This window comes from Triplophysa dalaica, chromosome 25 (genome assembly GCF_015846415.1).
Source record: "Triplophysa dalaica isolate WHDGS20190420 chromosome 25, ASM1584641v1, whole genome shotgun sequence".
Taxonomy (NCBI): Eukaryota; Metazoa; Chordata; class Actinopteri; order Cypriniformes; family Nemacheilidae; genus Triplophysa; species Triplophysa dalaica.
Genome location: NC_079566.1, coordinates 15,754,466 through 15,782,335, shown reverse-complemented (window position 1 = coordinate 15,782,335; position 27,870 = coordinate 15,754,466). Strand labels below are relative to the sequence as shown.

Below are 27,870 nucleotides of genomic sequence, written 5' to 3'. Positions count from 1 at the left end.
GAAAACGATAGCACCGACATATTTTGTCAAGATGATTAAAATAAACCCATCACCGTTTATTCTGGGATTAGATTTTAGTCTTGTTGTAAAACTTGTTGTGAAACTTCGTTCAATACATTTTCATGTCATTTTTACAGTTAAAAATATCTAAAAGTGAACTGTACAGCAGCTCTCAATTCTTATGAACACAGCAATAAAAACGAATGAATGTTTTTGACTAACACAACAAATGCTTTTTATTTAAGAAAAAACTGAATTCATGACTGTTCTATCATTTCTCTACACGTGCTGTTTGTGGTCATAAAGAGATGAATGAACGGTTTGTACAGTTTACCATGTGTGTCCTTTACATGTAGACAGAAATAAACTTAAAAAAGTTCAAATAAAAAACAGAGATATATATTTCATTAACACTCATGGCACCATGAATAAAACAGCACAAAATGAATAACAATAGTGTAACACAATCTCTGGGCAGTGCTTGAGTGGTTTAATACAGTTGTGTTTCAGTAAAGTCACAATGACAAAACTCGACACAACGCCACTAAGTTCAACTTCTAACTTGAGAGAAAACTACAAATTCATCTAGTTCCATATAACAACTACATTAAAAGGCCAGATAACAGCAGGGTTGGCCGTTCTTTTAATACATGTTAAGTCTAAAATACAATATAAGACTTTTGCTCAGATGTTGCCCAGATTGTCAGTCTGGACTTCGCCGTTAGTGATCTGTAAAATGTTTTCCTTGTGATTCAATTGTTCTTCTCTAACAACAGTGAATTATTTTTGCGGGTTGTAAACACATCATCATATTCGAACCAACACAGCGTGACAATGAAAACATGGTTGACGTAGTTTGCATACTATATAGAACATGCTGATGTATGAGCTGGTGACAAAATACTTTGTCTCAATCTGTTCAAACTGTAAGGGGTCATTCACACAGAACACCATTGTTTTTCTATGTAAACACGCGTGTGACGGACATGCATTACCGTTTCACTCGCGTCCTTTGCAGCGCCTCACACATGAGCGCCGCGTTTATGAGACGTTGGAAATGAAAAGAATTCCAAATTTAACAGGCATCAATGTCAGTTCCACAGCAGTGGACCAATCAGAATAATTCAGAGGCGTGGCGAGCGTTGCGAGCTGGTTTTGCACAGTGTGAATGGCCCTTAGTATGCAATTTATGAAAAGGGACATTTTCGTCTAGACGCAGGTGTATGACATCACACAAACATGTATACACACACACACACACACACAATTAATAATATGTGTAATAAGTGATAAAGTCCAGAAATGATCCTCAACATTGATAAATGTGAGCAGAACACATTGTCTACACAATGCATTTGGATTCTTCGCAGACATCTCAAACATTCTAGTTCCTCTTGTATGTCAGTATGATGATCTGGATTAAATGTGGCTCCATCTTTCATCACCGTAACCGTTGTTATAATGTTTTATCAAACAGAAAGATCAGATCTGGGCTCAGGTGATAGAGATGAGACAGTGCAGATGGTTTCTCAAACTGAAGATTCATCCGGAGACGATCTGTCCCTCTGTCTGCGCTGGGCTAAAAACTGCTGGACGATCATCGGCCAATCAACAACGTTCTCCACACGCAGCTGTCCTCCAGATCTGGAGATCATGACCTGACTGCCTGCGCACACACACACGTCTGGTTTATTAACTCTGACTGGGCATGGTCCATAGGCAAAATTATTTTTATACAGTACAAACTGTATATTTTATCCCCTAAACCTAAAGATTTTTAGATTTTTAAAAAATTACGTAATGTAAAATTTGTGTGGACTTCAATCAAGGTTCCGACGGTGACACAAGTCTCCATGAGTTGGTGTGCTTTCAGGATAAATATATTTAAAAATATATATTTTATGTCAAATAACTAAACTAAACTGCAATTTCAAAACAAATTTGAATAATACAAAAGTCTCTAATGTAAACAAACTAAGTTTTTTCACAATAAATAAATATCTGCATATCCACATCTTCCACGTTTGCAGTAAACACAGCGGCCTCTGCTGTTCAAAACATGTACTGAGATTCATTTACATCCGCAGAATTTGAATCTGTTCCTCAAAGATTTATGGGAAACGGAGTGTTTGATCAAAAACATGTTTGTCAGATTTACATTAAATGAATTGCTCACATAGACAGCTGACAGAAGTGTATGTGTGTGTTTGTGTGTGTGTGTGTACTTGCCGTCGGGGAGGATCTGTGATCTTTTGTTCCCTCTCACCCAACTGACTGACGTCTGAGCCAGAAGATCTAGAGATCGTGAGCTGGACAAACCTTCAGCGTCTTCATCCTCATGCATCACATCATGATCATCAGAAGAGCACATCTGACCTGCACAACGCAAACACACTTAAACACACCACGTCCTATAATAAAACACCATCAATATGAAGCGACGTCTCACCTCCACGTTTGCAGATGATCTTCATGTAATAGAAGAGGTTGGTGAAGAGATTGAACGGAGAGGGAATTCCAGACTTGTGGCACATATCTCGGATGAGAACGGCACGACCGAACTTCCACTCGGTGTCGGACTGGGCCTGGATGCGCTGGTAGGTGTCGCTCATCATGGCTATGAGAAGATTGATCAGCACGATGAAGGTCAACAGCAGGTACACGCCAAAAAACATTTTAGCCAACACGGCCGCGGCGGGAGGCGAACGCTCCACGACCGGAATCTTATCCAGCTCGGTCAGGCCGAACAAAGCGAAGAAGAGCAGAAAGGACATATTTAAAGGGCCGGGCACGGCGACGTCAGTGGCATTGGCGCTGCTGTTGTCCTGAGGGCTGCTTTGAGGATACAGAGGTTGATATAAAGCCGTCAGACTCAGCGTGAAGGCCGTGTGAAACAGCACCAGGATGACGGCGAAGCGGCACAGATCCTTTAACAGGTCTCGGATGATTATGGCCCACGGGCCGAACAGATGATGGAACGTCAGGAACTCCAGAAGCTGTATGAAGCCCAGTGTCATGGCGACCGCCAGGAGAACGTTCCGGGCGAACAGGCAGTGCTGGTGAAATTCATGAGCCGGATGCCACAGCTGAGTTAAGACGGCGAGGAGGTGACAGAGGAGAGCGGCGGCAGAGAAGCCCAGCAGTGGCAGACGGATCCACGCTAAACCGCCTCGCTCGCCGGGGAACGTCAGCTCGGACACCAGCAGGCCACACAGCCAGAGGAGCAGAAGACATTCAGACCAGCCGGGGATCAGAGGGGACTGAGAGCGAGGACTCAAGCGAGGATACACGATGGTCAGGATGAAGAGAGCCAACAGAAAGACGTGCGACACTAGATGACTCATGAACTTCACGATCGGGATGGTGTTGAAACTGTGTGGAGATAAACAACAACAAAATATAACGCAGTTCATTCTCACATCTGGAACACAGCGACCAGAATGTCTGCAGAAAAACATCTCTGATAACCACAATCTAATCTGAAATATAGGTCTAATTATGATCTGAAAACACAATGTATGGAATTTAAATAAGAAGATGAAGAAGCAATAAACTGAAATAAGTTGAAATGTTTTAACTCTAAATTCATCAAAAAATGAACAAAACCTAAAAGTGAAACAAAATTCATTTATTACCAAATTATGTAACAAAATTGCTGAATTATTAAAAAAAGTCAATTAAAATCCATTTCAAAATATGAATAAACTATCATAAAACTTACAATAAATTACTTTGAACAAAAAAGCAGTCTAAAATTATCCCAGAAGTCATGTTAAAGAAACTCAAATATAACATTTATAATATACTATGTCACTATATCATGGCCACACTTTTATTGGTGTCATTTCAGAGGTTTGACGTCTTTAATATCATTTCTCAAATATGGACGTTTTTAGTAAAAATACATGTGTTATTTTAAACAGAAAATGTCATTAGAAAGGTAAAGAAGTAAATGTGAAAGTTGTCACCTGTGTCTGAGAGGCAGTGAGAGGGCGAGCCACAGAGGAGGACAGAATAACAAAGAGAAAAACAACAGCGGGATCTTCCACGAGTCCCACTGCAGGCCACCGTACCACACGTCTGTCAGACACTTCTGTACGGCCGGATGAGACACCACCGTCTTCTGACGGCACTCGATCAGACAGTCCAACACGCTGGCACCTCTGTGATCCACGGCTCTGATGATGGGACCTGCACCCTGACCTCCGGCTGATGCTGCTAACGTCAGGAGGTCAGAGGCCATGAGCTCACAGTGATGAGCGGCCGCGTGCAGATCAACAGAGCGTTCCTTCTCTCTGAGAGCGGCCAGAGTCAGAGCTCGAGACAGACGCACCGCCGTATCCAGAGGAGCGCACGAGTGAAGAACACACTGCTCCAGAGCCACGTTATCATTCATCCTCCCGCACACCATCAGATCAAACACAAACTACACACCAAACAACACACAGGATCAGATCAACACACACACCATCAGATCAAACACAAACTACACACACACACCATCAGATCAAACACAAACTACACACCAAACAACACACAGGATCAGATCAACACACACACCATCAGATCAAACACAAACTACACACCAAACAACACACAGGATCAGATCAACACACACACCATCAGATCAAACACAAACTACACACCAAACAACACACAGGATCAGATCAACACACACACCATCAGATCAAACACAAACTACACACCAAACAACACACAGGATCAGATCAACACACACACCATCAGATCAAACACAAACTACACACCAAACAACACACAGGATCAGATCAACACACACACCATCAGATCAAACACAAACTACACACCAAACAACACACAGGATCAGATCAACACACACACCATCAGATCAAACACAAACTACACACCAAACAACACACAGGATCAGATCAACACACACACCATCAGATCAAACACAAACTACACACCAAACAACACACAGGATCAGATCAACACACACACCATCAGATCAAACACAAACTACACACCAAACAACACACAGCATCAGATCAACACACAAACTACACAAACAGCATCAGATCAACACACAAACTACACACCAAACAACACACAGCATCAGATCAACACACAAACTAGACAAACAGCATCAGATCAACACACAAACTACACACCAAACAACACACAGGATCAGATCAACACACACACCATCAGATCAAACACAAACTACACACCAAACAACACACAGGATCAGATCAACATACACACCATCAGATCAAACACAAACTACACACCAAACAACACACAGGATCAGATCAACACACACACCATCAGATCAAACACAAACTACACACCAAACAACAAACAGCATCAGATCAACACACAAACTACACACCAAACAACACACAGCATCAGATCAACACACAAACTAGACAAACAGCATCAGATCAACACACAAACTACACACCAAACAACACACAGGATCAGATCAACACACACACCATCAGATCAAACACAAACTACACACCAAACAACACACAGGATCAGATCAACACACACACCATCAGATCAAACACAAACTACACACCAAACAACACACAGGATCAGATCAACACACACACCATCAGATCAAACACAAACTACACACCAAACAACACACAGGATCAGATCAACACACACACCATCAGATCAAACACAAACTACACACCAAACAACACACAGCATCAGATCAACACACAAACTACACAAACAGCATCAGATCAACACACAAACTACACACCAAACAACACACAGCATCAGATCAACACACAAACTAGACAAACAGCATCAGATCAACACACAAACTACACACCAAACAACACACAGGATCAGATCAACACACACACACCATCAGATCAAACACAAACTACACACCAAACAACACACAGGATCAGATCAACACACACCATCAGATCAAACACAAACTACACACCAAACAACACACAGGATCAGATCAACACACACACCATCAGATCAAACACAAACTACACACCAAACAACACACAGGATCAGATCAACACACACACCATCAGATCAAACACAAACTACACACCAAACAACACACAGCATCAGATCAAACACACAAACTACACAAACAGCATCAGATCAACACACGAAACCACACACAGCATCAGATCAACACACACACCATCAGATCAAACACAAACTACAGACAGAACATCACTAAAATAAGAACAAACTGCAGACACAAACACAGGAATCAATACACACTAGACAAAACATCACAGAAACAAAAACACACACAGAAACTACACACAAACATGATTATTGTAAACAAACGTCAATTTAAAACAAAATATTCCTAACTGCTCTCAGTTAATCTTTAAAAAGTACTTGTGCCTCATAAACATTAACTCACTGACTATCAGTCAAGTCTCATGGTGCAGCTGTGGTGTGTGAGAGGAGATCTGTTCCTCCTGACTCACACTTGTGTCTCTCCAGGATTTCTCCATTTATTCCTCATTTATAAAGAATTGTCTCAAAACCTCTAAATACATGAACCTGACGTGACAGACTTGAGTGTTTTTCAGTGATATGTGAATGTAAACCTTCTTGTCATCGAGCAGACGCTGGATGTTCTTCTCTGGTCTCAGGAGGAAGATGACCGTGTCTTCATGATTCTCTTGGGCAGCATACTGAAGGGGTGTTCGTCCGGCACGACACTCCACCCGCGCCGATGCTCCGCTCTCCACCAGAAACGACACCACCTCCAGACAACCGGCTTTAGCAGCGTAATGCAGCGGAGTCCATCCTCTCTGACAAAACACCACCACATCATTCATTCTGTCACACAATCCAGATCTTTCTCTTCTCATTGGATCTCAGTCTCACCGCTGACCTGATCGGTGTGATTGATTTCAGCTCCCTGACCCAGTAAGACTCTGATCATGGCCACGTGGCCGTGTGCGGCCGCCAGGTGCAGACAGGTGCAGCCGCGTTTGTCCGTCAGGTGCAGGAGAGATCCGGAGCGGCTGAGCAGGAGACCCACCACAGCCGCGTGTCCGCTCTCAGCCGCCAGATGAAGAGGAGTGGAGCCCTGGGAACACACGAGCACATCACATCTTCACATCCGCTCTCAAACTCTCAGGTGAATGCTGCAGGACTCTTACATGAACATCTGTTTCCACATCTGCCTGAACACCAGGAGAATTCAACAGCAACCGGACCAGATTCTCATGACCCGACCGGGCTGCCAGATGAAGGGGGGTGTAACCTGACTGAACACACACAAACACAATACACACAAACATGATGAACTAGTACAGAATGAGCACTATACTTTATTTGAAGACTTGAAACTGCTGTTGACTGATATACAGACGAGACTATTTGAATTGAATTATTTTCAGTTGTTCTGAATTGACTATTTATAGGTTTGTGTTTAGGTTAAATAATCATTTTTGTTTCCTTGTGTGAACAACTAACAATATTTCTCCCAAAATTCAAATAAAAAACTTTTTTTCAAATAAAAATCGTTTATTTGCAGAAAATGAAAACTGGACCTCAAATACGGCGAAGAAAACAAGATCAGATTAGCTTTTAAGCTACACAACAGTCATGTGTTTATTTTCTATGTGATGATCTTGATTTCATGACAGTGTTTATGCGTGTTGTTGTGCCGTCAGTCTTTCTCATTTTTCCGATAACCACAATACTATAAAAGTCAAGAAATGCAGATTAAATGACCGTTTGTAATGGTCTCTTCATGTTTTCCGCTGCAGATTTGAATATAAAAAATATAAAACATATATTAAAACTAATGTAAAAAATATATTAACAATAGTAGAAACATCAATGTATTAAAATATAAGACTATATTCATGTACTCTTATTAACTGACTAAAGTATTACAAATGTGAGAAAGATACATTAATGCATGTATTTTAAAGTTAGACTTTGAATTTTAATGTCAATTCCAGTATTGTATACATTACACAGTATTTAGTTCAATTACATCCAGAATAACTATAATTAAATCAGAAAAAAATAAGGAAATGTAATTAAACTACAGTTACTAGTCACGCCAACTGTGGTGTCAGGTCATCACCTCAGCTAGCGGCTGATGTCTCTTCATGTCATCGCGACCGCTGCTGTTGCTGTTGCCGCTGGCGACGGGAGCTTCACTACGGATGGTAGCTGGAACTTTAATCAGCATCTCTCTCACAAAATCCAGCTGACCGAAACATGCTGCCACGTGCAGAGGTGTCAACCCCGTCTACACACACACACACATGAACACACACAGAAACACGCACACGCACACAGAAACACATGGACACACACACGGACACACCCACAGAGAAACACAAACACATATATACAGAGAAACACACACACAAACACAGACGCACACACACACGGATTAATAAAGTGAAATTGATGTAGTGAAAGTGAGATTATTTGTTGAGTCTGAAGCACCTTGGAGCTTTGTATCTTAAGTGAAACACTGGACTTCAGAACCTCCAGAATGTGTGTGTGTCCGTTCTTAGCAGCCAAGTGCACTGCGGTCATCCCTTCCTGAAGATCACAGGGTCAAAGGTCACTCACACGAGCAAATATCACTGCTCCTTACCTCATTTCACATTAAAGCTCATGTGGCCCTGTTCTCTCTGTCTTTCATGAACGTTGTTCACAGATGTGCGTTTGTTTCTAGCTCCTCTAAATCACTGCCACACAAAGCAGTTCATTGTGTGTGTTTTCAACTCGCCGTGTCTTCTTCTGTGACTGACGCTCCAGCGTCCAGAAGAACTTTTACAACCTCCGTATGACCACCAGCTGCAGCTAAATGCAGCGGACACAAACCGTTAGCCTGCGAGTTGGAAAAAGGGCATGATGTAAAACACGTGTGCATGTGTCGTGTCCTATTGAGGGCTGATGGGGTGTTGCGTGACGTCACACCTTGTGGTTGAGAGTGATCAGTCCTCCCTGGTTAAACATCAGCAGTTCTTTAATGACGGCAGCGCTGCCCTGAGCCGCGGCGATGTGAGCGCACGTCGCTCCCTCCATGTTAGCCAGCGTGGCCAACTCGGGTCTGTGTCTGAGAAACAGCTTGACCACCTCCGAGTGATCGTTCTCGGCGGCCAGATGAAGAGGCGTCTGTCCGTGCTGAAACGACACATGGGTTCACGCTTTCATCCCTTCCTTTAAAACCTCACATTCTTTCAACTCACAATATCGGTGGCGGTGACGTCGGCGTTCAGGTGTAGGAGGCTTCCGCAGACGTCCAGCTGCCCGCTGTCGGCTGCTAGGTGCAGAGGAGTCTGTTTTCTCTGCAGAAGTGATGGAGACACACAGGACTGGGTTCTCAGACTAAAAGAACATCTCAGAGATCTGAAGACTCTCCACATCGCTCCTGAGGTCTTACCAGAGAGAGAGCGTCAACGCTGGCCTGATGCGTCTCCACCAGCGACCGTACGAGTCGCGCCGAGCCGCTCTGAGCGCTTAGATGCAGTGGCGTCAGGCCCAGCTTGGTCTTCGCGTTGACAAAGGCCTTATGGGATAGCAAGATGTCGACGATGTCCTGATGACCTTGTTCTGCAGCCAGGTGGATCGCCGCCTTCCCCTCCTGTCGAATTAAGAAAAAATGAGATTTGTATTCAAGGAACATTATTGTATTGTTTTAAACTCTAAAATACACGATTATGAGACATTCTGAAAATAGTACCAGTGTTGTGTGGTACCATGGTATACATCACAGTATCAGCGAAGAGTATAGATACCAAGAGGCAAATTTACGTAGCGCTGACTTATGGACTTAATGGTAATAATGTTAAATCCTTTCGGAATAATACCAAATCCACACTACAAAAAGGAACATTGTAATGTAAAGCTTATGGTTTATAATGGTAAACATGAATTTCTGTGATGGTTTCTATTTTTTAGCAACCCTGCTGAAAAAAAATATAGAAACCTAATAGAAACCACTACAGAAATTCAATTTGTTTCCATTAAAATACCATTATAAACAATAGCTTTTTCCATTAAAACCATTACAAAATGCATTTTCTTGTGTGTTTTGGGCATTGTTCCTGTACAAAAAAACATGCCACCAATAGATTCCATCTCACACCAGTAGAACCATTCTAGTTTCCATTAAAAACCAATACAAATCCCTTTAAAACCATTAAATTAAATGCCCTGCTGAAATAAACAACAGAAACCATTTTAGAAGTTATAATGGTTTTAAAGGGATTTGTATTGGTTTTAATGGAAACTAGAATGGTTCTACTGGTGTGAGATGGATTCTATTTGTGGGATGTTAAAGCCAATTGGAATAATGCCCAAAACACACTACAAAAATAATTTTATAATGTTTTTTAATGAAAAAAGTTATTCTTCATAATGGTATTTTATTGTAAACCATTGGAATTTCTGCAATGGTTTCTGTTGGGGCACCTGTTGAAAAAAAATTGAAACCCAATTTTAATGGCTTCCATTAAAACACCATTATAAACCATTAGCTTTTACCAATAAAATTTGGTTATTTGGCAGATTGATATGCAAATTTTCACCCCAAAATGGCGATAATGCAGGGCTGATACTGGGCGCGAGTATTGCACTGGACATCCTAATGAGTCATTGAAACGTGCTGTAAATGAGACGTTCTTTTAAAAATCATCTCTCTGACCTCATCAAACACATCCACCCTGGCATTGTTCTGGAGCAGAAGCCGCACGACCTCTGTGTGACCTCGCTCTGTGGCCAATAGCAGCGGAGACCAGCCGTTCTGTAGAGAACACATGAACACGAATGAAGTGACGCTCACGTTTCAAAAGTACAGCAAATCTGTTATGTATTTACATGCATGAAGCGTTCATATTTTGAGGATAAACTACACCACCCGTAAAGGTTAAGGATCACTTTAGTGAGCTTCACCTCTTGATTTGAAGGAGTTTGCTTAAATGACTGAAATGGATTTTGTGCAATATTACTTGCTTTTATTAATTAATAATATTATTTAATAAAATATTTTTGAAACGGATGATTTTGACAAAAGACTCAAGAAAAACATGACCTCAGAACATCTGTTTAAAAAGCATCTCAGAAGCTGCTTAATAAAACGACAAGAGAACACTTCTTCAAATTCACCTACAGTGTTTTTCTGTAGTTTTGATGCGTGTACTCTTGTTATAATCATTAGAAAATATATTAATACAGAATATGTGATCCTGCAAAAAGCTCTAGGAAAAATATGAAAGTCTTACTCAGTATTTTGTCTTAATTTGCAGTACAAATATAAATAAAACATCTTAAATCAAGATACATTTACCTGAGAAGCAAAGTGTGTCTGGGCTTAAACTTTTGCTCAGAGCTGCTCAAGTCATTTAAAGGTTGTGAGTGATCATTTCCGTCTGCATCAAATGTGTTATCAAGATAAAAAACATGATTCAAGGTGATAAAATCTCATATATTTCAGTACCCTTGAGTGTTTATTAACAGCCGTCTGGAGTTGACTGCTGGGGACGTAACTGAGCATCTCCTGAAGTACCGCCGTATTTCCCACCCTGGCACTGTAATGGAGAGGTGTTTCTCCACTCTGACACAATCAGACAATCATATATAATCCATAAACATATAAAATATCAGCAGTCAGCTGTAGTGCATCGATCCGAAGGACGTGATTGGACAACACACGCACCCGTTTCGTAACAGCGGTGACGTCAGCGTGATGCTCCATCAGGATCCTGATGATGTCGACGTCCTCGTCTGTCTGATGAACTGCGTCTCTCTTGAGTTCAGCTGCCAGATGAAGCGGCGTCTCACCGTCCTGCAGGGGGAGCACGCAGAGCAAAGCATGCTGGGTGTTTGTCTCTGTTGTGTTTGTGGTCATGCGTTGGCGAGACTGACCTGATTACCCTGACGGACGCAGAGTTGTGCCTCCTGCCGGCTCCTCTCATTGCTCAGAGAGTTTAAAATCTCCTCCACCACATGTGCATGACAGTGACGCACGGCCACATGCAGAGGATTTTCACCCAGCTGTATCAAACAATGGCCGTTTCAATTTAATATGTTTTACACAGACCCGCGTTTGTCCCCCAAAACCACATTCAACAATGAATACCTTTGATGTCCAGGTGACATCACCTCCCTCCTGGATCAACGCTCGTATCACCTGCAGAGATCCGTGACGGGCGGCGACGTGCAGCGCAGTCTCTCCATTCTGACAAACAACGATTGAATTCTGTTTAAGTGATCTCAAAATAAAACCTCATCATCCTCATGTCAAACCTGTCCTCTACTTCAGGAAGATATTTCGAAGAATGTTGATAATCAAACCACACTGAACCTCATTGACTTCATGACATTTCTCGAAATATCTTTCCTTCGTTCATTAATATCGATTTTTAAAAATAGTTACTGATAACGCTTTGAACTTCAAGCGAACCTCTTGTTCTGCGTTCACATCGGCTCCGCTCTTCAGCAGCATCTCAGCCACTCTTTCACCCTCCTTCACTCTCGCAGCGATGTGCAGAGGAGTCTCCTGAGCCTTTCATATACACATCACACGGACAACACAAATGCATTGTGGGACCAAGTTGTATGTTGTAAAACACATTTAAATACTGTATACATTACACGTAAGGCTAAAAACACTTCCAATAGCAAAGTAGAAGGAGAACATCAATGTGACCCTGGACCACAAGACCGGTCTTAAGTAGCACGGGAACATTTTTGGTAACAGACAATAAACATTTTTGGGGTCAAAATGATCAATTCTTCTTTTATGTCAAAAATAATTAGGATATTTAGTGAAGATCATTTTCCATGAAAATATTTTGTAAATGACCTACCTTAAATATATCAAAACTTTATTTTTGTGAGTGGATGTCCTGTCACAGTGCCTCCGATAAACAAGTTCACATTGAGTTGAGTTTTTTTGCACTCTCAGATTCCTGAGTTTTAACCTTTTGTATCTCAGCCAGATATTGTCCTTTTCTAACAATTGACCCATAAGACTGGTTTTGTTGTCCACGGTCACAAATGATGAATATTCATCATTTTTATTTGTATTTATTTAACGAGGATAAAAATGTAATGATTCAAAATAATCGTTATAAACAAGTAACCTTTCCTCCTCTGAGCTGCATGTGTGCACCGAACCCCAGCAACATCTGGACCACCAGAGGTTTGCAGTTCTCCACGGCGATGTGAAGGGCTGTCTGACCACTCTTAGCGCAGGAGTCCACGCGCGCCCCCTTCTGGAGCAGAGCTTTCACTACAGCTGTGTGACCTCTCTTAGCAGCCGCATGCAAACACACCGCACCTGACTGAAGCAAGGACACCGCAGTACTGACCAATCAGCATTCAGAAACTAACTCTTTCATTTTTAAACAGCCAAGCAATAAAATATGAATCAAATTAATAAAGAAAATAAAACAAATACGCTCTCAAATCAGTTTGTATGATAAGAATATTGATAAACGGAAGATCATTACTTTGTTTGGCATATGCAGTGGAACACCCTTCCTCAGGAAAGCGAGGGCTGTACCCGGGTGACCGCACTGAGACGCGATGTGCAAAAGAGTATTTCCATCCTACACCAGAAGAGTTTCGTTTCAAATGTTTATGCAAAAGAAAAAAAGGCAAAGATTTACAATAATGTGCTTTTTGTTTTCAATGAGTTAATGCATTAGCTAACATGAACAAACAATGAACTCCAGTTCTACAGAATTTATTCATATTAACTCATGTCAATTTCATCATTTAACAATATATTATTAAATCAAACGTAACGCACCATGAACAAAAATTAACAAGGATAAATAAATGCTGAAAAACAAAATTGCTAATGTTTGCTAATGCGTTTATGATTGTTTACTAATAGGATGTTATTGTAAAGTGTTGCCGGAAAGAAAATCAGAAACCTCATCAGACATTCAGAAATTTCATGAACTTCTCAATCTTTCAAAATAAGACAGTGAGATAAAGTGGCGAACAAATGAAGAGTTTGGTTCCAAAATGAGATAAAAAATAATTTAAAATCACGATTTTTATTATGTTTTAGTGTTTTATTGCAGTTATTCTTTTAGTTGTACTGGCTTAAATCAAAACAAGTTGAGTTATCTCATTTTGGAACCTTACTCTTCAAATGAAAACCTCTATTTAATTCATTTCTACCGAAAAAATATCACTACAGGTTAACGTTTAGAAAAAAAAACTCTCGCTCAGAGCCGTTGAGGTAAACTAAAATCCAGAAGAGATTGAATATTTTCATTGTTCCTCATGGAGTTTTAAATGGGACTTTAGGATTTTCACAAAACAGCTATTATGTTTTATTTTCAAAAAAAAGCTACACACACTTATACTTCAATAACTATTTTAGAACTGGAGGACGAACTGAGAACTCATGAAAGTTCCTTTAGCTTTGAAAAGAACCAACCAACATCATGTCCAGTTTTCCTCTGGGATGTGAAGAAATGAGTCACCTTGGTTCTCGCTAACACACACGACTTGAACTTCTCGGTGAGAATCTCCACCACGCTTGTGTGACCCTGCTCGGCTGCGATGTGCAGAGGAGATCTGTCCATCTGAGACCACACAACACAAACACACAATCACAGTGTTAAACTATTTCCTCAATAAACCTTTTAGTTTCTATAAAGATTTTGTGTTTGATTTTATCTACAATTCATAACAGAAATGAAAATGTGATTGTAACGAGCAAGGCAGGATGAGAGCCGTGTGGGAACGATGCGAGGGCAGTGACGCGAGCGCGTTGCACCGGTCTCGCATCTCTCACGGAGGATATCGGAAGCATAAAAGGACGAGCGACAGGAGTGTACGACGAGAGAGGACCTCATCAAATTTTGAATGTGTCAAAGTATAAAAAAATCTGTATTTATCAAACGTGTGTACACGGTTCTTACGCACACCAGTGAGTAATCATCGTTCATTAATCCCTCAAGTTCTGATGCGCCACGCTCGTTCACGGTCATTTGCATTCAGAAACGCCCCCAATGAACCATATATGGTGATGAAACCTTCATTTATAAATCACGTGAATGTGATCACAGCAGTCTTTGAAAACACATTCATTGCGCAATCCATGCTTTGCTCAATTTGGTTTTTATTGTTCATTTCATAATTATTTATAGGAGATTTATCTTGCATAAATTAAAATGTTCAGAACAGAAAACTAATTTGCAGTTATTTTTTTGGTGAAATTGCAATGTTATTATTATTTGGTAAAGCGATGCAGTAATAGAAAAGCAATAAGATCTAAAACATTTTTTTTATAATTTTTATAATAATGATTAATATGCAAATCTGTTCTTTTTCAGTTTGTTTGAATGTGTTTTCTTTTATTTATTTTTTCATATCTTGTTCTGTTAACAGTGTCTTTTACATTGTGCTTTCAAGAAAAGGTTTGCAAAAATAATAAATCATTTCAAATGATTTCCCATCTGTCTTTTGTAGCTTCTCATACCGATTATACAAATGTCTAGCTTGAACTATGAATTTACCAGTTGAGTATTTGCAAAAAATGAACAAAGGAAACACACAGTGGCACTTTCTTTTAGTAGTATCACTGTTCTACCACTAGGTTTTCTGCGTAAGCATGCTCAGAGGGGTGCGTATATTTTCGCACATTTCTACGTATAGGTACAAATTGGTAAATCCCAAACTTTGCGTGAAACTATTCTTACACACTCACTACGCACACATCTGAGCAAAGGCACTGTTGAGAAATGAGACCCCTGGACTTGACATTAGGTTTTATTATGTTTGTGTGGCCGGCAGACGACCGTGAGGGAGCTGTCGGCCCTTTACTTTTGATTTGTTGTTTGTTTATTTTATTAAAAGTTTGCCACTTCTTCCTATTCCTGGAACAAAATATCTTGTGTTTATATCACAAGAAGAAATATAGGAGAAGATAAAATGTGAACAAGTCGTTGTATTCATTTTAAAAACATGGTGAAATCAAGAATTCTTATTAGCTTTAATTTCTATAAGTTAATGAACAATATTAATGTTTTTGAATGTGAATGGTGCTGCGAAAATGCATTCTGCTCTATTGTTGATGAAAAACTTGCTTTAGCAAAAGAGCTTATTTTTATTTATTAATATGTTTTCTCTTCTTTTTTTCTTTCACTCTTTAGTACGTAGATAATTGGTGAAATAAATGTGTGTAAATAAAGAGTTTATCAAAATAAATAATAAATCTCTCTCTCTCACCTTGTCTAAGATGTTGGGATTGGCTTTGCAGTGATATAAAAACTTCAGCATGTTCTCATCTCCTTCCAGAGCAGCGATGTGAAGAGGCGTCTGCCATTCATTCTGCACAGAGTAAACAAGCACGGCATGCTGGGTAATTAGATCAATGTCACCCTGTCAAGTTGAGTTGACAACTTCTCAAAGAAATGAAAATCCACATGTCACATAATGTTTATGTTTCATACAGTAGCACAACACTGACTGGCATTGTTTATATTGGCAAACTTTAAAGGATTTTCTTTGTGTCCATTCGGTGACTCGTAGTTTGTGTGTGTGTGTGTGTGTGTGACGAGCGCTCTAATGCTCACTAATGAATCTGAGGCGTCTGGTGAATGATGAATAACTGATGAACCCGTCTGAAACACAATCTATTAAAGTGCTTCTTCACTTTTAATCTAAAGCCACTTCCACTTCCGCCACCATGATGGAGAGAAACACAATGGGGGCAACACAAAATGTTCAATGAAATCCACACGGCACAATGTAAATAAATAAATAAATACATCACCGCAAGCAGACCGATACGCATTTACTTTCCGGTCATGTGTAAATAATTTCTAATAAAAGTTTGAAAGCAGCCCGTCACTCTCTTCCTCCGGTTCTTTCCAAACCTCACACAAGCTTCGGAAAGTTCCGGATTGTTTGGGAAGCAATCACAACTGTCATTTGAATGTTAACAAACGGTCAGGATTGACCTATCAAAAGAGTTGTTGTGTGTTTTCACGTGAAATAAACCGTGTCTCAACTCCGCCAACTTATTTCTGTGACGAAAATATGAATAAATATACTGACAGTTCCTAAATATTCACGAGCCGGAGGTTTTATAAGCACTAAGAACACAATAAGTAATCCAAGGTTTTTATCCCATTGAGACTCCATTGAATCACAGGATTAAAGAGTTATTGAGAGCTCTGATAAGATGATCTCTGGACAGTTTTACAGTAAGACAGTCATTCCCAGAAGAAATGTTTTAATGACCGCAGGAATCACCACAATCTCTTCATTCCACCGCAAGAGGAAACGCTCATGCAATTATTTCTTGTCAACGTTCATTGAGCTGAATTTCTCATTTTAAGTTGAATCAAAAACTTGGTGAGCTGGTTTATGATGTGTATGATTCAGATGGATTGCAGATTTCGGTGTGAACGAGATGCTCGTGGACAGTGAGATGTTTCTCGTCTGATCTCAGGACAGAGAGGATGTGAGTCAAGACATCAGTCATTAGCTGTAGAGGGATCATTATCACAATGTTGATCAGACTCATGATTGTTCCGGATCAAAGACCATTAACACACAGCGTATCTGGTGTCTCTCTAAAGAGCCTCTGTAATGTCCATCAAGTCAATGTCACTGTTGTGTGTGTCCAGACTCATGTGTGACAGCTCTTCTGTGTTCGTTACAGTAGTTTTCATTTGCTGACTTTGTGTTATTAATACTCCAATAACAAAGTTTCCTTTTTCTTTTAAACCTGTGTTAGTGTATGTGTGAATATGTTGATGTTGTTTGTGTGAGTGTGTGTGTGTGTGTGTGTGTGGGGGGATCTAAACCTGAATGTACACCAGCTCATGGGGACTCGTGTCACTGTGGGGACCAAAACTGAGGACCCCACGGGCACAAAAACTTATAAAATGTACAGAGCGATAATTTTTGAAAATCTATAAATACAAAAAACTTTTCTACAATCTTTAGGATTAGGGGATAAATATACAGTTGGTACAGTATACAACTCATTACAGCTATGGACTGTCCCCATAGAGATAGTAAAACATACATGTGTGTGTGCTTGTGTGAATATATTGATGTTGTTGGTGTGTGTGTTTGTTTGTGTGCTTGTGTGAATATATTGATCTTGTTGGTGTGTGTGTGTGTGTGTTTGTGCGTCTCTGCACTGCCTCCTACATTCTGACGGTCCGTTTGCGCACCGAACTCCACCAGGACTTTGGCCGTCTCCACGTCTTTCCGTCTGCAGCAGATGTGAAGAACCGTGTCTCCGTTTCCCTGGAAACGCAATTCAACCATCAGAGTACAAAGAGAACTTCATCAAATCGTCAGAAGATATTCTTCCAAAACAACTGCCAATCACCTGAGCTCATCCTTTCCTCATCCTCATGTCATTCCCACTATCACTTGAAGAAAACAAACTACACCTTTAACAGATTAAACTGCTATTTGAAGACGTTAACAATGTAAACTATGCTTTTAGAGAGATTAGAGATAAGTTGTTTACATCCCACACTGTTGTGTATTCACACCGATATTACGTGAAAATCACTCGGACGGCAAAACTGAAGCATTGTTGTTTCATTTCCAGAGAACATTTCTATGTGATTTCATCTTAAATCACTTTAAAGATAATTGAGAACACATCTGTGAGCTGCACAAAGAGCGTTTCAGTGTCATATTAAATACACTTCACATCCTCAAACCCAAAACAACTCTCCTTCACTGATTTACATCATTATCATCTTCAGGTGTGTAAGATCAGACTCTTACTGATTTGACGGCTCTGAGCTGCGGCTCTGATTGGCTGGAGAGAAGTTCCCGTGTAATCGCAACATTCCCGGCCTGGACAGCCAGCAGCAGCGGGAGACGGCCTTCCTGAACCCAGAAGAGACAGCAGAAAAACTGACACTCAGATCATCTGATCTCATCAATATACGTCAGACTGATGATGACTCACAAACACGCACAAATGTTAAAGTTTTGTTGTGTGTGTTTTCCTCCTTTAATTGTGATAAACAAGGTTTTGTGCTCGGCTCATGAAAGCATTTTTATTGAATCATCAAATGAAACTGAGCATCTGTACCTTGTCTGGTGTGACTCGAGCATCTTTGCTGCTGTATTTCAGCAATGTTTGTACGACTCCAAGTCCTCCGGTGGGTCGAGAGGCTGCGTAATGCAGAGGCAACTGACCACTGACCTACAAGAACAACATTCAGAGATTGTTCTCATACGGTACATTATGTGTAAATACACATGACTTTCATTGCCGAGATCATTTGACAGCTCAAGTGTTTGTGGTTATATGAAGACACGGGGAACCATCTCAATCACAAGAATATCAACTTTACAAGAGACATGGTAAGTTGTACTCTTTACGTAAATCATAAACCACTGAAATATGTTAAGAAATGTAAACGTGATGGCAGAGTAATCATAATATCGCAGAAAAAGCACAGCTCTACCATTGTGTTCAGTGAGCTTTTAGTTCACTGTTGCCCTCACCAATATGGCGACGCTACTGACGTAACGCAGCGGAGCAAAGTGGCCAATGCGGCATCTAGCTAGTAAATAAAAAAGTATTTGTATTTTTATTACATTAGAATTAGTGGACGAAGTCCAATCATAACGCAAGTTAAGATTCACAGCTATCTACACTGTTAGTTTTTATTCTCAGAGGGTTTGAAAACGAGACGTAAACCAATTGCCAGACATCAATTCTTAGGTAAAGACTGATGCTAATGTACTTTAATAACAGAAACCTTTTAAAGAACCCTCGAAATTACCACAATGTACAATAAAGGGTCAAGAACTAACTGTAAACACAATCTTACAGGCATAAACATCATCAGCCGGGAATTCTTGAACAGACACATCCACTTCCTGTTGGAACAGGAAACACATGCTTATATTTGTGTTGATCATCATGACTCTCGTGGGCATAGTCATGATGATCAACACAGATATTAGCGAGTGTTTCCTGTCAGTGAATAATAACCATCACATTATTTAATGACGTTAAGAACTGAATCACCACAAAATCGTTTTGTTTACATAGAAAATGATAGAAAATCGACCTAGAAATAGAATTTGATCCTACTTACAAATGCATTCAGTTTCACAGCAGAACTAAACACAAACACATGATCCGTCAGTCATGGAGAGAATGTTGAGAATCTTACCCCTCCTGCTAAATTAGGATCAGTTTTTCTCGCCAGGACTTTGACAATCTCGTCTTTGGAGTGAGCAGCCGCCACGTGTAACACAGATCGTCCATCCTGAACGACAACACCACAATCAACACAAAAACATCACAACACTTCACACTGACACCATTTTGATCTCAGATGTTTATGTGTAGAGTGTATTCGACAGTGTTGAGTAAGTTACTCTTAAAAAGTAGTTCATTACTAGTTACTAATTACGTATTCAATAATGTAATTAGATTACTGTACAAATGATTCTCTCCAAAAAGTGTTTAATTACTCATTACTGATTACTTTCTATATCCTACATCAACCTTGATTAGTTCAGTGATTCAAGAAAAGACATGAAACGAGTCTCAATTCATTCAAATAAATCATATAGAACTACATAAATTATTCTTATTAACTGACCAAACTATTACAAATGTGAGAATTATACATTAAAGCATTTATTTTAAAGATAGAATTTGAATTTTGATATCACACAAAGTATTTAGTTTAATTTATAACTGTAATTAAATGACAGAAAAAATAGAGTAATCCCTTACTTTACATTTCAAGGGAAAAGTAATTCAATTACAGTAACTAATGACTCAGTAACTAGTTACGCCCAAACACTGTAAATGAAAATTTTTGGAATGATCACAGGCCAATTGTACACTATAGCATACAGACTGTAGATAATAAAATAACTTATATATTCTGTAGAGAAAGAAAGAATGGAATAAGTAAAAATGTGTCAAATAATTTGTGTGTAGTAAATTATGGTTTTGACAAAAAACAAACATGCACAATGAACTAAATAATGCAAAACCTCTAGATTTCTTTGAGTATTGAGGGATGGGTTAAGGACAGCTGGTTTTAGGGCTTCATAATACTAATCAAAATTTTAACTTGATAAGAACATCCTAAATATCAAATCTGACAGATGGTGTCAACACAAATTGTTGCATAACAGGAAGCAGTTTTTTCAACCCCAAGCTCATTGGCTTCGTCTTCTTTCAGCGGTGTGTGAGACAGTGAGAGGTTATCTGAGGACTCTCAGACACAACATCAATTCAAAGGTTCGAGTGAATGACCAGCGGGATCACCACAGGTTACAGGACAACACCAGATTTCTAATCTCTCTTCTGAACTCTTAAATGAGACATTTGATGATGAGCAGATTCTGTGGCCATCTTTAAGATCACCTGAAAACACATGTCTTCCGTCAACACCTGATTTCTTTTCTACTCTTTATGTCCTTAAAAAAATCCTTTGTTTTGTAAACTGTGCTGGGCTATATGAGAACAGCTTTACTGCACCAATGTTTTTTGTTGTCCTAATGTTGTTCCAATTGCTTCCATTGTTTAACTCATTTGGATTAAAGCGTCTGCTAAATGACTCCATGTCATTGATGAATTTGGGTTTATTGTCCCGTCATTTATGGAATTGGAAATGTTTATGTTTTATGTTTAAAACAATCCGTGAGCATCATTACATTCTACACGGCCGTCTGAAACGCCAACATAAACGCACATAAAGCAACAAGTAATGAAGTGAAGTCCCGTGTGAAACACTTCTTAATAGTGAAGACAAACCAGGCAGAATTCCTGGAGGGTTTCCATGCCAACACAAACACAAGCAAGTGTGGTTTGGGCTTAGAAACTGGTGTAAAACACAGACGTGGCTTTTATAAAATCACTGTCACTTATTTAAGAGTTTGGGAATCCTCCAGGCCTGCAGTCATGCACAGGGCAACCCTGAAGACATTCCTTTCATTTCAAATCATTTCGCAAAACTTTTGAGTTTTGTTTTTCGTAAAACTGTTTTGACGGATCATTACGTGTGATGTAAAGAGTCTGCAGCTTTGGCATGCTGTGACATCTTTGGTCCCTCAAAGAACCATTTCCATAAAAAAGATCCGGTTTTCACAACAAATAACATTTTGTGACACAGAAAGGTTCCTCGGAGGGTAAAGGTTGCTTATGGAACCATTTAGACAAACATGGTGCTTCTACAGTCTTAAAAATGGTGCTTGAAAATTTTCCTTGATGACATTTTGGTTCCATTAAGAACCTTTAACATCTGAAGAACCATTCTGTTTCACCAAAGGTTCTTTGTGGTGAGAAAAGTTTCTTCATATTATGCCACAGTAAGAAAGAGATGGTTCTTAAAAAGGGGTCATATGGCATGAACACGTGTTTTTCTGTGTCTTTGGTGTGTTATATGTTGCCCATGCATGTATTAGACACGTGAAATTGCAAAAATGAAAGTGTGGGAACAAAAGATGCATTCTATGTAAAAGCGATGCTAACCCAGACCTGCCTGAAACACCTCATGTAACAACATCCCCACAAATCTACGTCAGATGGTGGGCTGATCATGAAACACCTTTTAAGAACAATATTACTGTATAAAGCTTCATTCAGTTAAGAGAACGCAGCTGCTTAAACAGGAGGACGGCCACGTGCTGTAGGAAAACAAATTTCAAAGCATACTGTACATCAATGACAGATCTGCATAAACTAAAATCTGGACAAGAAAGTGGAGACATGCACGATGTCAAATGCGCTCTGATTTGTTGCTTTGGATAAAAGTGTCTGCTTAATGAACACATGTACACGTAAACTAGTTTTTAGTTTTTAATACTGTGCTGGATCTGATATTTTCCTGTGAAAAGAATCTCTGATTTAAACCACAGACATCATGCCACAGACTATGGAAGCATATGTGGTGCAATATTCAAAATGGCAATGCAATATTCAAAATGGCAATGCAATATTCAAAATGGCAATGCAATATTCAAAATGGCAATGCAGTATTCAAAATGGCAATGCAATATATGTTGTGCAATATTCAAAATGGCAATGCAGTATTCAAAATGGCAATGCAATATATGTTGTGCAATATTCAAAATGGCAATGCAATATTCAAAATGGCAATGCAATATTCAAAATGGCAATGCAGTATTCAAAATGGCAATGCAATATTCAAAATGGCAATGCAATATTCAAAATGGCAATGCAATATTCAAAATGGCAATGCAATATTCAAAATGGCAATGCAATATTCAAAATGGCAATGCAATATTCAAAATGGCAATGCAATATTCAAAATGGCAATGCAATATTCAAAATGGCAATGCAATATTCAAAATGGCAATGCAGTATTCAAAATGGCAATGCAATATTCAAAATGGCAATGCAATATTCAAAATGGGTCCGTGTACTTTTGCGTCCATTCGTTTTTCTTTTTTTAACCATGACGATAAAAATAAAATATAAACGGTTGTTGTATTTTAAGCAAAAAAAGTTACATTCAAAATTTTGAATTAGAACTGTATTCAGAACATTCTACGAAAAAAATGTATATTGACTTATTTTCAGATTTTTGTTTATGACTTTTTGCACCTTACTTTACATTTATAAAATACACAAATTAATATCGAATAAAAGCGAATTGTACTAGTTTTCTGAGGCCAAATTAGTGACCCGGAAATATTTTTTCCCGCACCATTGAATGCGAAGCACCATGTCTCTGGAACCGTACAGACATGATTTTAAAACATCACACACACAAGGACGTTGCTGAGCATCTGTCTCAAATTGGTGTTGGACGAGGTTGTTCGGCGAGGACTGTTAGAAGATTTAGATTTTTGAAGCCATGATCCCGAACTATCCGTAGTGCAACTAACACAAATTGCATATACATTACATTAAATATCCAGAAGTTAGACAATAATTATTTAAAAAATTGCATTTTTGTAAAACTGAATAAATAGTTGTATACCAATAATTTGATTTTCATTTATAAAATAATTTTAAATAAGAAAATGTACTTTGTTTGTGGTTAATCTCTCCATTAACTTGAAAACAAATATAAAGAAAAGCACATTTTTTGTTTTTTATATAGTTGTTAAAAAAAGAAAAACGAATGGACGCAAAAGTACACGGACCAGAAATACATTGCCATTTTGAATATTGCATTGCCATTTTGAATATTGCATTGCCATTTTGAATATTGCATTGCCATTTTGAATATTGCATTGCCATTTTGAATATTGCATTGCCATTTTGAATATTGCATTGCCATTTTGAATACTGCATTGCCATTTTGAATATTGCATTGCCATTTTGAATATTGCATTGCCATTTTGAATATTGCAATGCCATTTTGAATACTGCATTGCCATTTTGAATATTGCATTGCCATTTTGAATATTGCATTGCCATTTTGAATATTGCACAACATATATTGCATTGCCATTTTGAATACTGCATTGCCATTTTGAATATTGCATTGCCATTTTGAATATTGCATTGCCATTTTGAATATTGCATTGCCATTTTGAATACTGCATTGCCATTTTGAATATTGCATTGCCATTTTGAATATTGCATTGCCATTTTGAATATTGCACAACATATATTGCATTGCCATTTTGAATACTGCATTGCCATTTTGAATATTGCATTGCCATTTTGAATATTGCATTGCCATTTTGAATATTGCACCACATATGCTTCCATAACAGACACCCAAGGGCGACCCAAAGCCCTCGACACACCCGTTCTCTCCCGTGTCAGTGAACACGCCAGCAAGAACAATCCAGACACCTCTGAAGACGCACAGAAGATATTACAGTCAGGAATTCTAGACCAAATGTGCTTTTCATTTAACTACCGCACATGTCTTACTACTGGTTACTGGTTTTGATTGATAACCACAGGTCCAGACAATCCTCCAGATAGCGAAGGTGCTTGAAATAAAGACTTGAAGAACAATCCGACTAAACGCAACTCTGGGCCGAAGGAAAATCTCTTGTGTGTGACAGAATCTAAACATGCACAGACACGCACTCTTCATTCAGATGTGATGGATGGAGAAAATCACTGATGACCTTCGTGAAATCAAAGAATGGAAAATAAATCACAGCAGCAGCCATAAAACACATCCAAAAATCACACGGAGTGGAAACAACGTTACAGCCAAACAGACGTCCCGTCTGAATTGAGATTGATGCACACATTACAACTGACATTTGTAGTAATTCATTACGTCTATTTTTCTTCTTCTGCAACTCGTATAATTAGTGGTTCTTTTTAAAGCTCAACAAACCTCAAACGCTCAGAATTTAACTGTTTGAGCTGCAGACAGAAATGATGCTGAGAGGAGCGACGTTAACTTCTAAAATAACTATTTCTGGATGCTCAGTGTTCGAGCGCTCTCAGACTTTCCTGGGTGCGCTCTTAAACATAAACACCCTTCAGTCAAAGAACCGTATCTTTCATACCTTTTTATAATCTGAAGAACCTTTTTTCACCGCAAAGAACCTTTTGTGAATCAGAAAGGCTCTTTGGCTGTTAAAGGTTCTATATGAAACAAAAAAGGTTCTTCTATGGCATCCAAGAATCTTTTAAGGCACCTTTACTTTAAAAAGAGAGTGTGGTTTCTTCTTTCTGATTCCAATCTATAAAGTAATAATGTACATTTATTATATTAAGACAGTACATTGGGTAAAATTAGATTTTTCTGAAAACATCTTTAATGGATTGTGAGTCTAAAACCTTACTCTTGACAGCCTACTCTTACTGAATTCAATAAATATCCCAAAATTATAAAGCGATGAGGTTTTCTTAAGAGCAGCAGATGTTGGAGAGTCAGAAAGTGTTGAAGGTTTGAATTAAAATCTTCTCGCCCACTCACTCCAACACGAAAAAACCTTTTCCAAACGTTCTGTCACCTCTCCGCCTTTTATTTTCCAATCCACCCTGTCAGATCTGAGCCGCTACTGACTGTTGATGTGTGTTGAGCTTATAAACACCCACAGAGAGACAATTATTCACCAGCTGTGTGTGTATGTGTGTGTGTGTGAGGCGTAACTGACCGTGTGTTATTAAACTCACAGCGGATATTGCCATTGACATACTACTCATTAAACGTTTGGACACACTTACTTAATCTTTACTATAAATATTTCCAACATGTTACAAAAAACAATATAGTTCACTCTGTTCATTCTCTCAATCAACCCCATGTGGTGCATGCTGGGATACTTTTAAAACAGGCTGTTTACCATGACTATATTGCTTTCATTATGCTATATATGCTACATTGCATTGCTGGCAATGCAATAAAAAAATCTAATAAAAGCCTACGTAAACATAATTTATATTTCTCTTGACAGTAATTTTAAGCATTGAAGGTTTTTGAAATCACAAACTCACTCAGGTGCATAAACACATTTGACACGTGTACAATTGTATTGTAATACTTAAATAAAACTGCAGATTAAAACATGATATTCAAATATATTTTTAATGAACTGCTAAACCATAGAACCATTTTAATAAGAAGAGTTAATTGTGTGTTTCTAATGAACAACATCTGTGTGGCGGCTCATGTCGGGAGTGTTTTCTTCAGTATTTGAAGACTGCAGGAGACTCCATACCTTCGTTTTGTCATTCAGATTGACGCCCAGTTCCAGTAACCTGTCAACGATAGACAGACGACTCTCTCGCACCGCCACCATCAGGAGGTTCAAACCCGAGTCCTGGGACGGAATAAATAATGAGCAAAGTCAATAATTCACAGCAGTAAGAAACGATTCAGATGTGCGCTTGCAGAGATTTAAAGTGTGCGACTTTACACCAGAGGATAATCAATACAGACACTGAACACCAGGAACATCCAGACGCCAAAAATATTCACAACACTGATGACAGACGTCTGGCACTGTTTCAGATTTATTTTGAGTGCATTTGAGAGCCGAAAATGACAATTCAAATGAAAAAAATCCCTCTTGCATCTTAAAATGTCATGACATTACAAAATATAATAAATTGAAGTGGGATTTATTTGTCAGAAAAATAGCACCACATAACAAAACATCACACATTCTAATTGAATGAAGAATGAATGAAGTATTTGGTGACTTTCTGCTTATCAGACGTCGACTGTTGGATGAAACGCTACTAAACTATCACAATTTTGTGTACATTTTAATACATCAACTAAAATCACCAGCTGCAAGTCATTGCAAAAAAATCTCTGTAGAGTTAAATGTGTTTTTGTGAGAAATCCAGCATCGTTTGTTGAACAATTAAAATACAATAACATCCTAAACAAACAAATAGTTTAAAAAAGAAAACTAATATAAATGTGCATTTATGGAAGATGTCTCTCACCTCATCATTCTGCAGGACCTCTGGATCTCCTTTATCTAAAGTTTTGATCTTCTGCTCCAGTGGGATCCAGTCTCCTCTGAGGGCCAGAAGCATCAGACGCTGAGGGGTCCCGGACCCCACACAAGAGCTTTCACACATCATACAGTATAACACCACACAACAGAACTTCACAGGAATCAAATCTGCGTCATAACTCATGCAGATGTGTTGTCAGTGTTCAGGTGCAGATATAACGGGTTCGGGATTCCTCCTCTCGTCTCTCTGGCTGAACACAACTCCTCCTTCACGCCTCCTCCGGCTGCTGCGGTGGGATAAAGTTTGTAAACTCCTCCTTCAGAGTCTCCCTGGAGTCCACAAAGAGCATTCACAGCAGCACATGACGATAAAAGACTGTAAACAGCGACTTCTGCTGCACGGTTCGACTGATCTCCAGATCTACGTCACGAGCGCTTCAACTGGGAACTTTGTGAAGAGTCACTGAGCCGTTTGTGTTTCATAACGTGTGGCCGTTTAAAACACATCTG

General features: G+C 39.1%; 1 protein-coding gene across 1 annotated transcript; it reads right to left on the bottom strand.

Moving 5' to 3' along the window:
- Positions 1-218: 218 nt before the first annotated feature.
- On the bottom strand, positions 219-27,870 carry trpn1 (transient receptor potential cation channel, subfamily N, member 1). Its single transcript, XM_056741705.1, has 29 exons — positions 27,347-27,870; positions 26,611-26,712; positions 20,154-20,249; positions 19,058-19,171; positions 18,745-18,849; positions 18,151-18,249; positions 16,213-16,314; positions 14,463-14,564; positions 13,473-13,571; positions 13,104-13,304; positions 12,422-12,523; positions 12,098-12,196; positions 11,884-12,012; positions 11,675-11,803; positions 11,456-11,572; positions 10,664-10,762; positions 9,401-9,601; positions 9,207-9,305; positions 8,935-9,141; positions 8,744-8,845; positions 8,455-8,553; positions 8,084-8,251; positions 7,146-7,253; positions 6,875-7,072; positions 6,585-6,791; positions 3,969-4,426; positions 2,450-3,372; positions 2,226-2,376; positions 219-1,662 (listed from the first exon to the last, which is right to left on the bottom strand). The coding sequence occupies exons 1-29, from the start codon at positions 27,542-27,544 to the stop codon at positions 1,530-1,532; spliced, it is 4,947 nt and encodes a 1,648-aa protein (XP_056597683.1). The 5' UTR covers positions 27,545-27,870; the 3' UTR covers positions 219-1,529.

Excerpts from the sequence above, each read along its gene's own strand:
- trpn1 (XM_056741705.1), bottom strand. The coding sequence starts at position 27,544 with ATGAGTTATGACGCAGATTTGATTCCTGTGAAGTTCTGTTGTGTGGTG. Across the intron at positions 8,252-8,454 it reads TTAAGATACAAAGCTCCAAG|ACGGGGTTGACACCTCTGCA; the intron begins GTGCTTCAGACT and ends GTGTGTGTGTAG. Across the intron at positions 2,377-2,449 it reads GATCATCTGCAAACGTGGAG|GTCAGATGTGCTCTTCTGAT; the intron begins GTGAGACGTCGC and ends TGCGTTGTGCAG.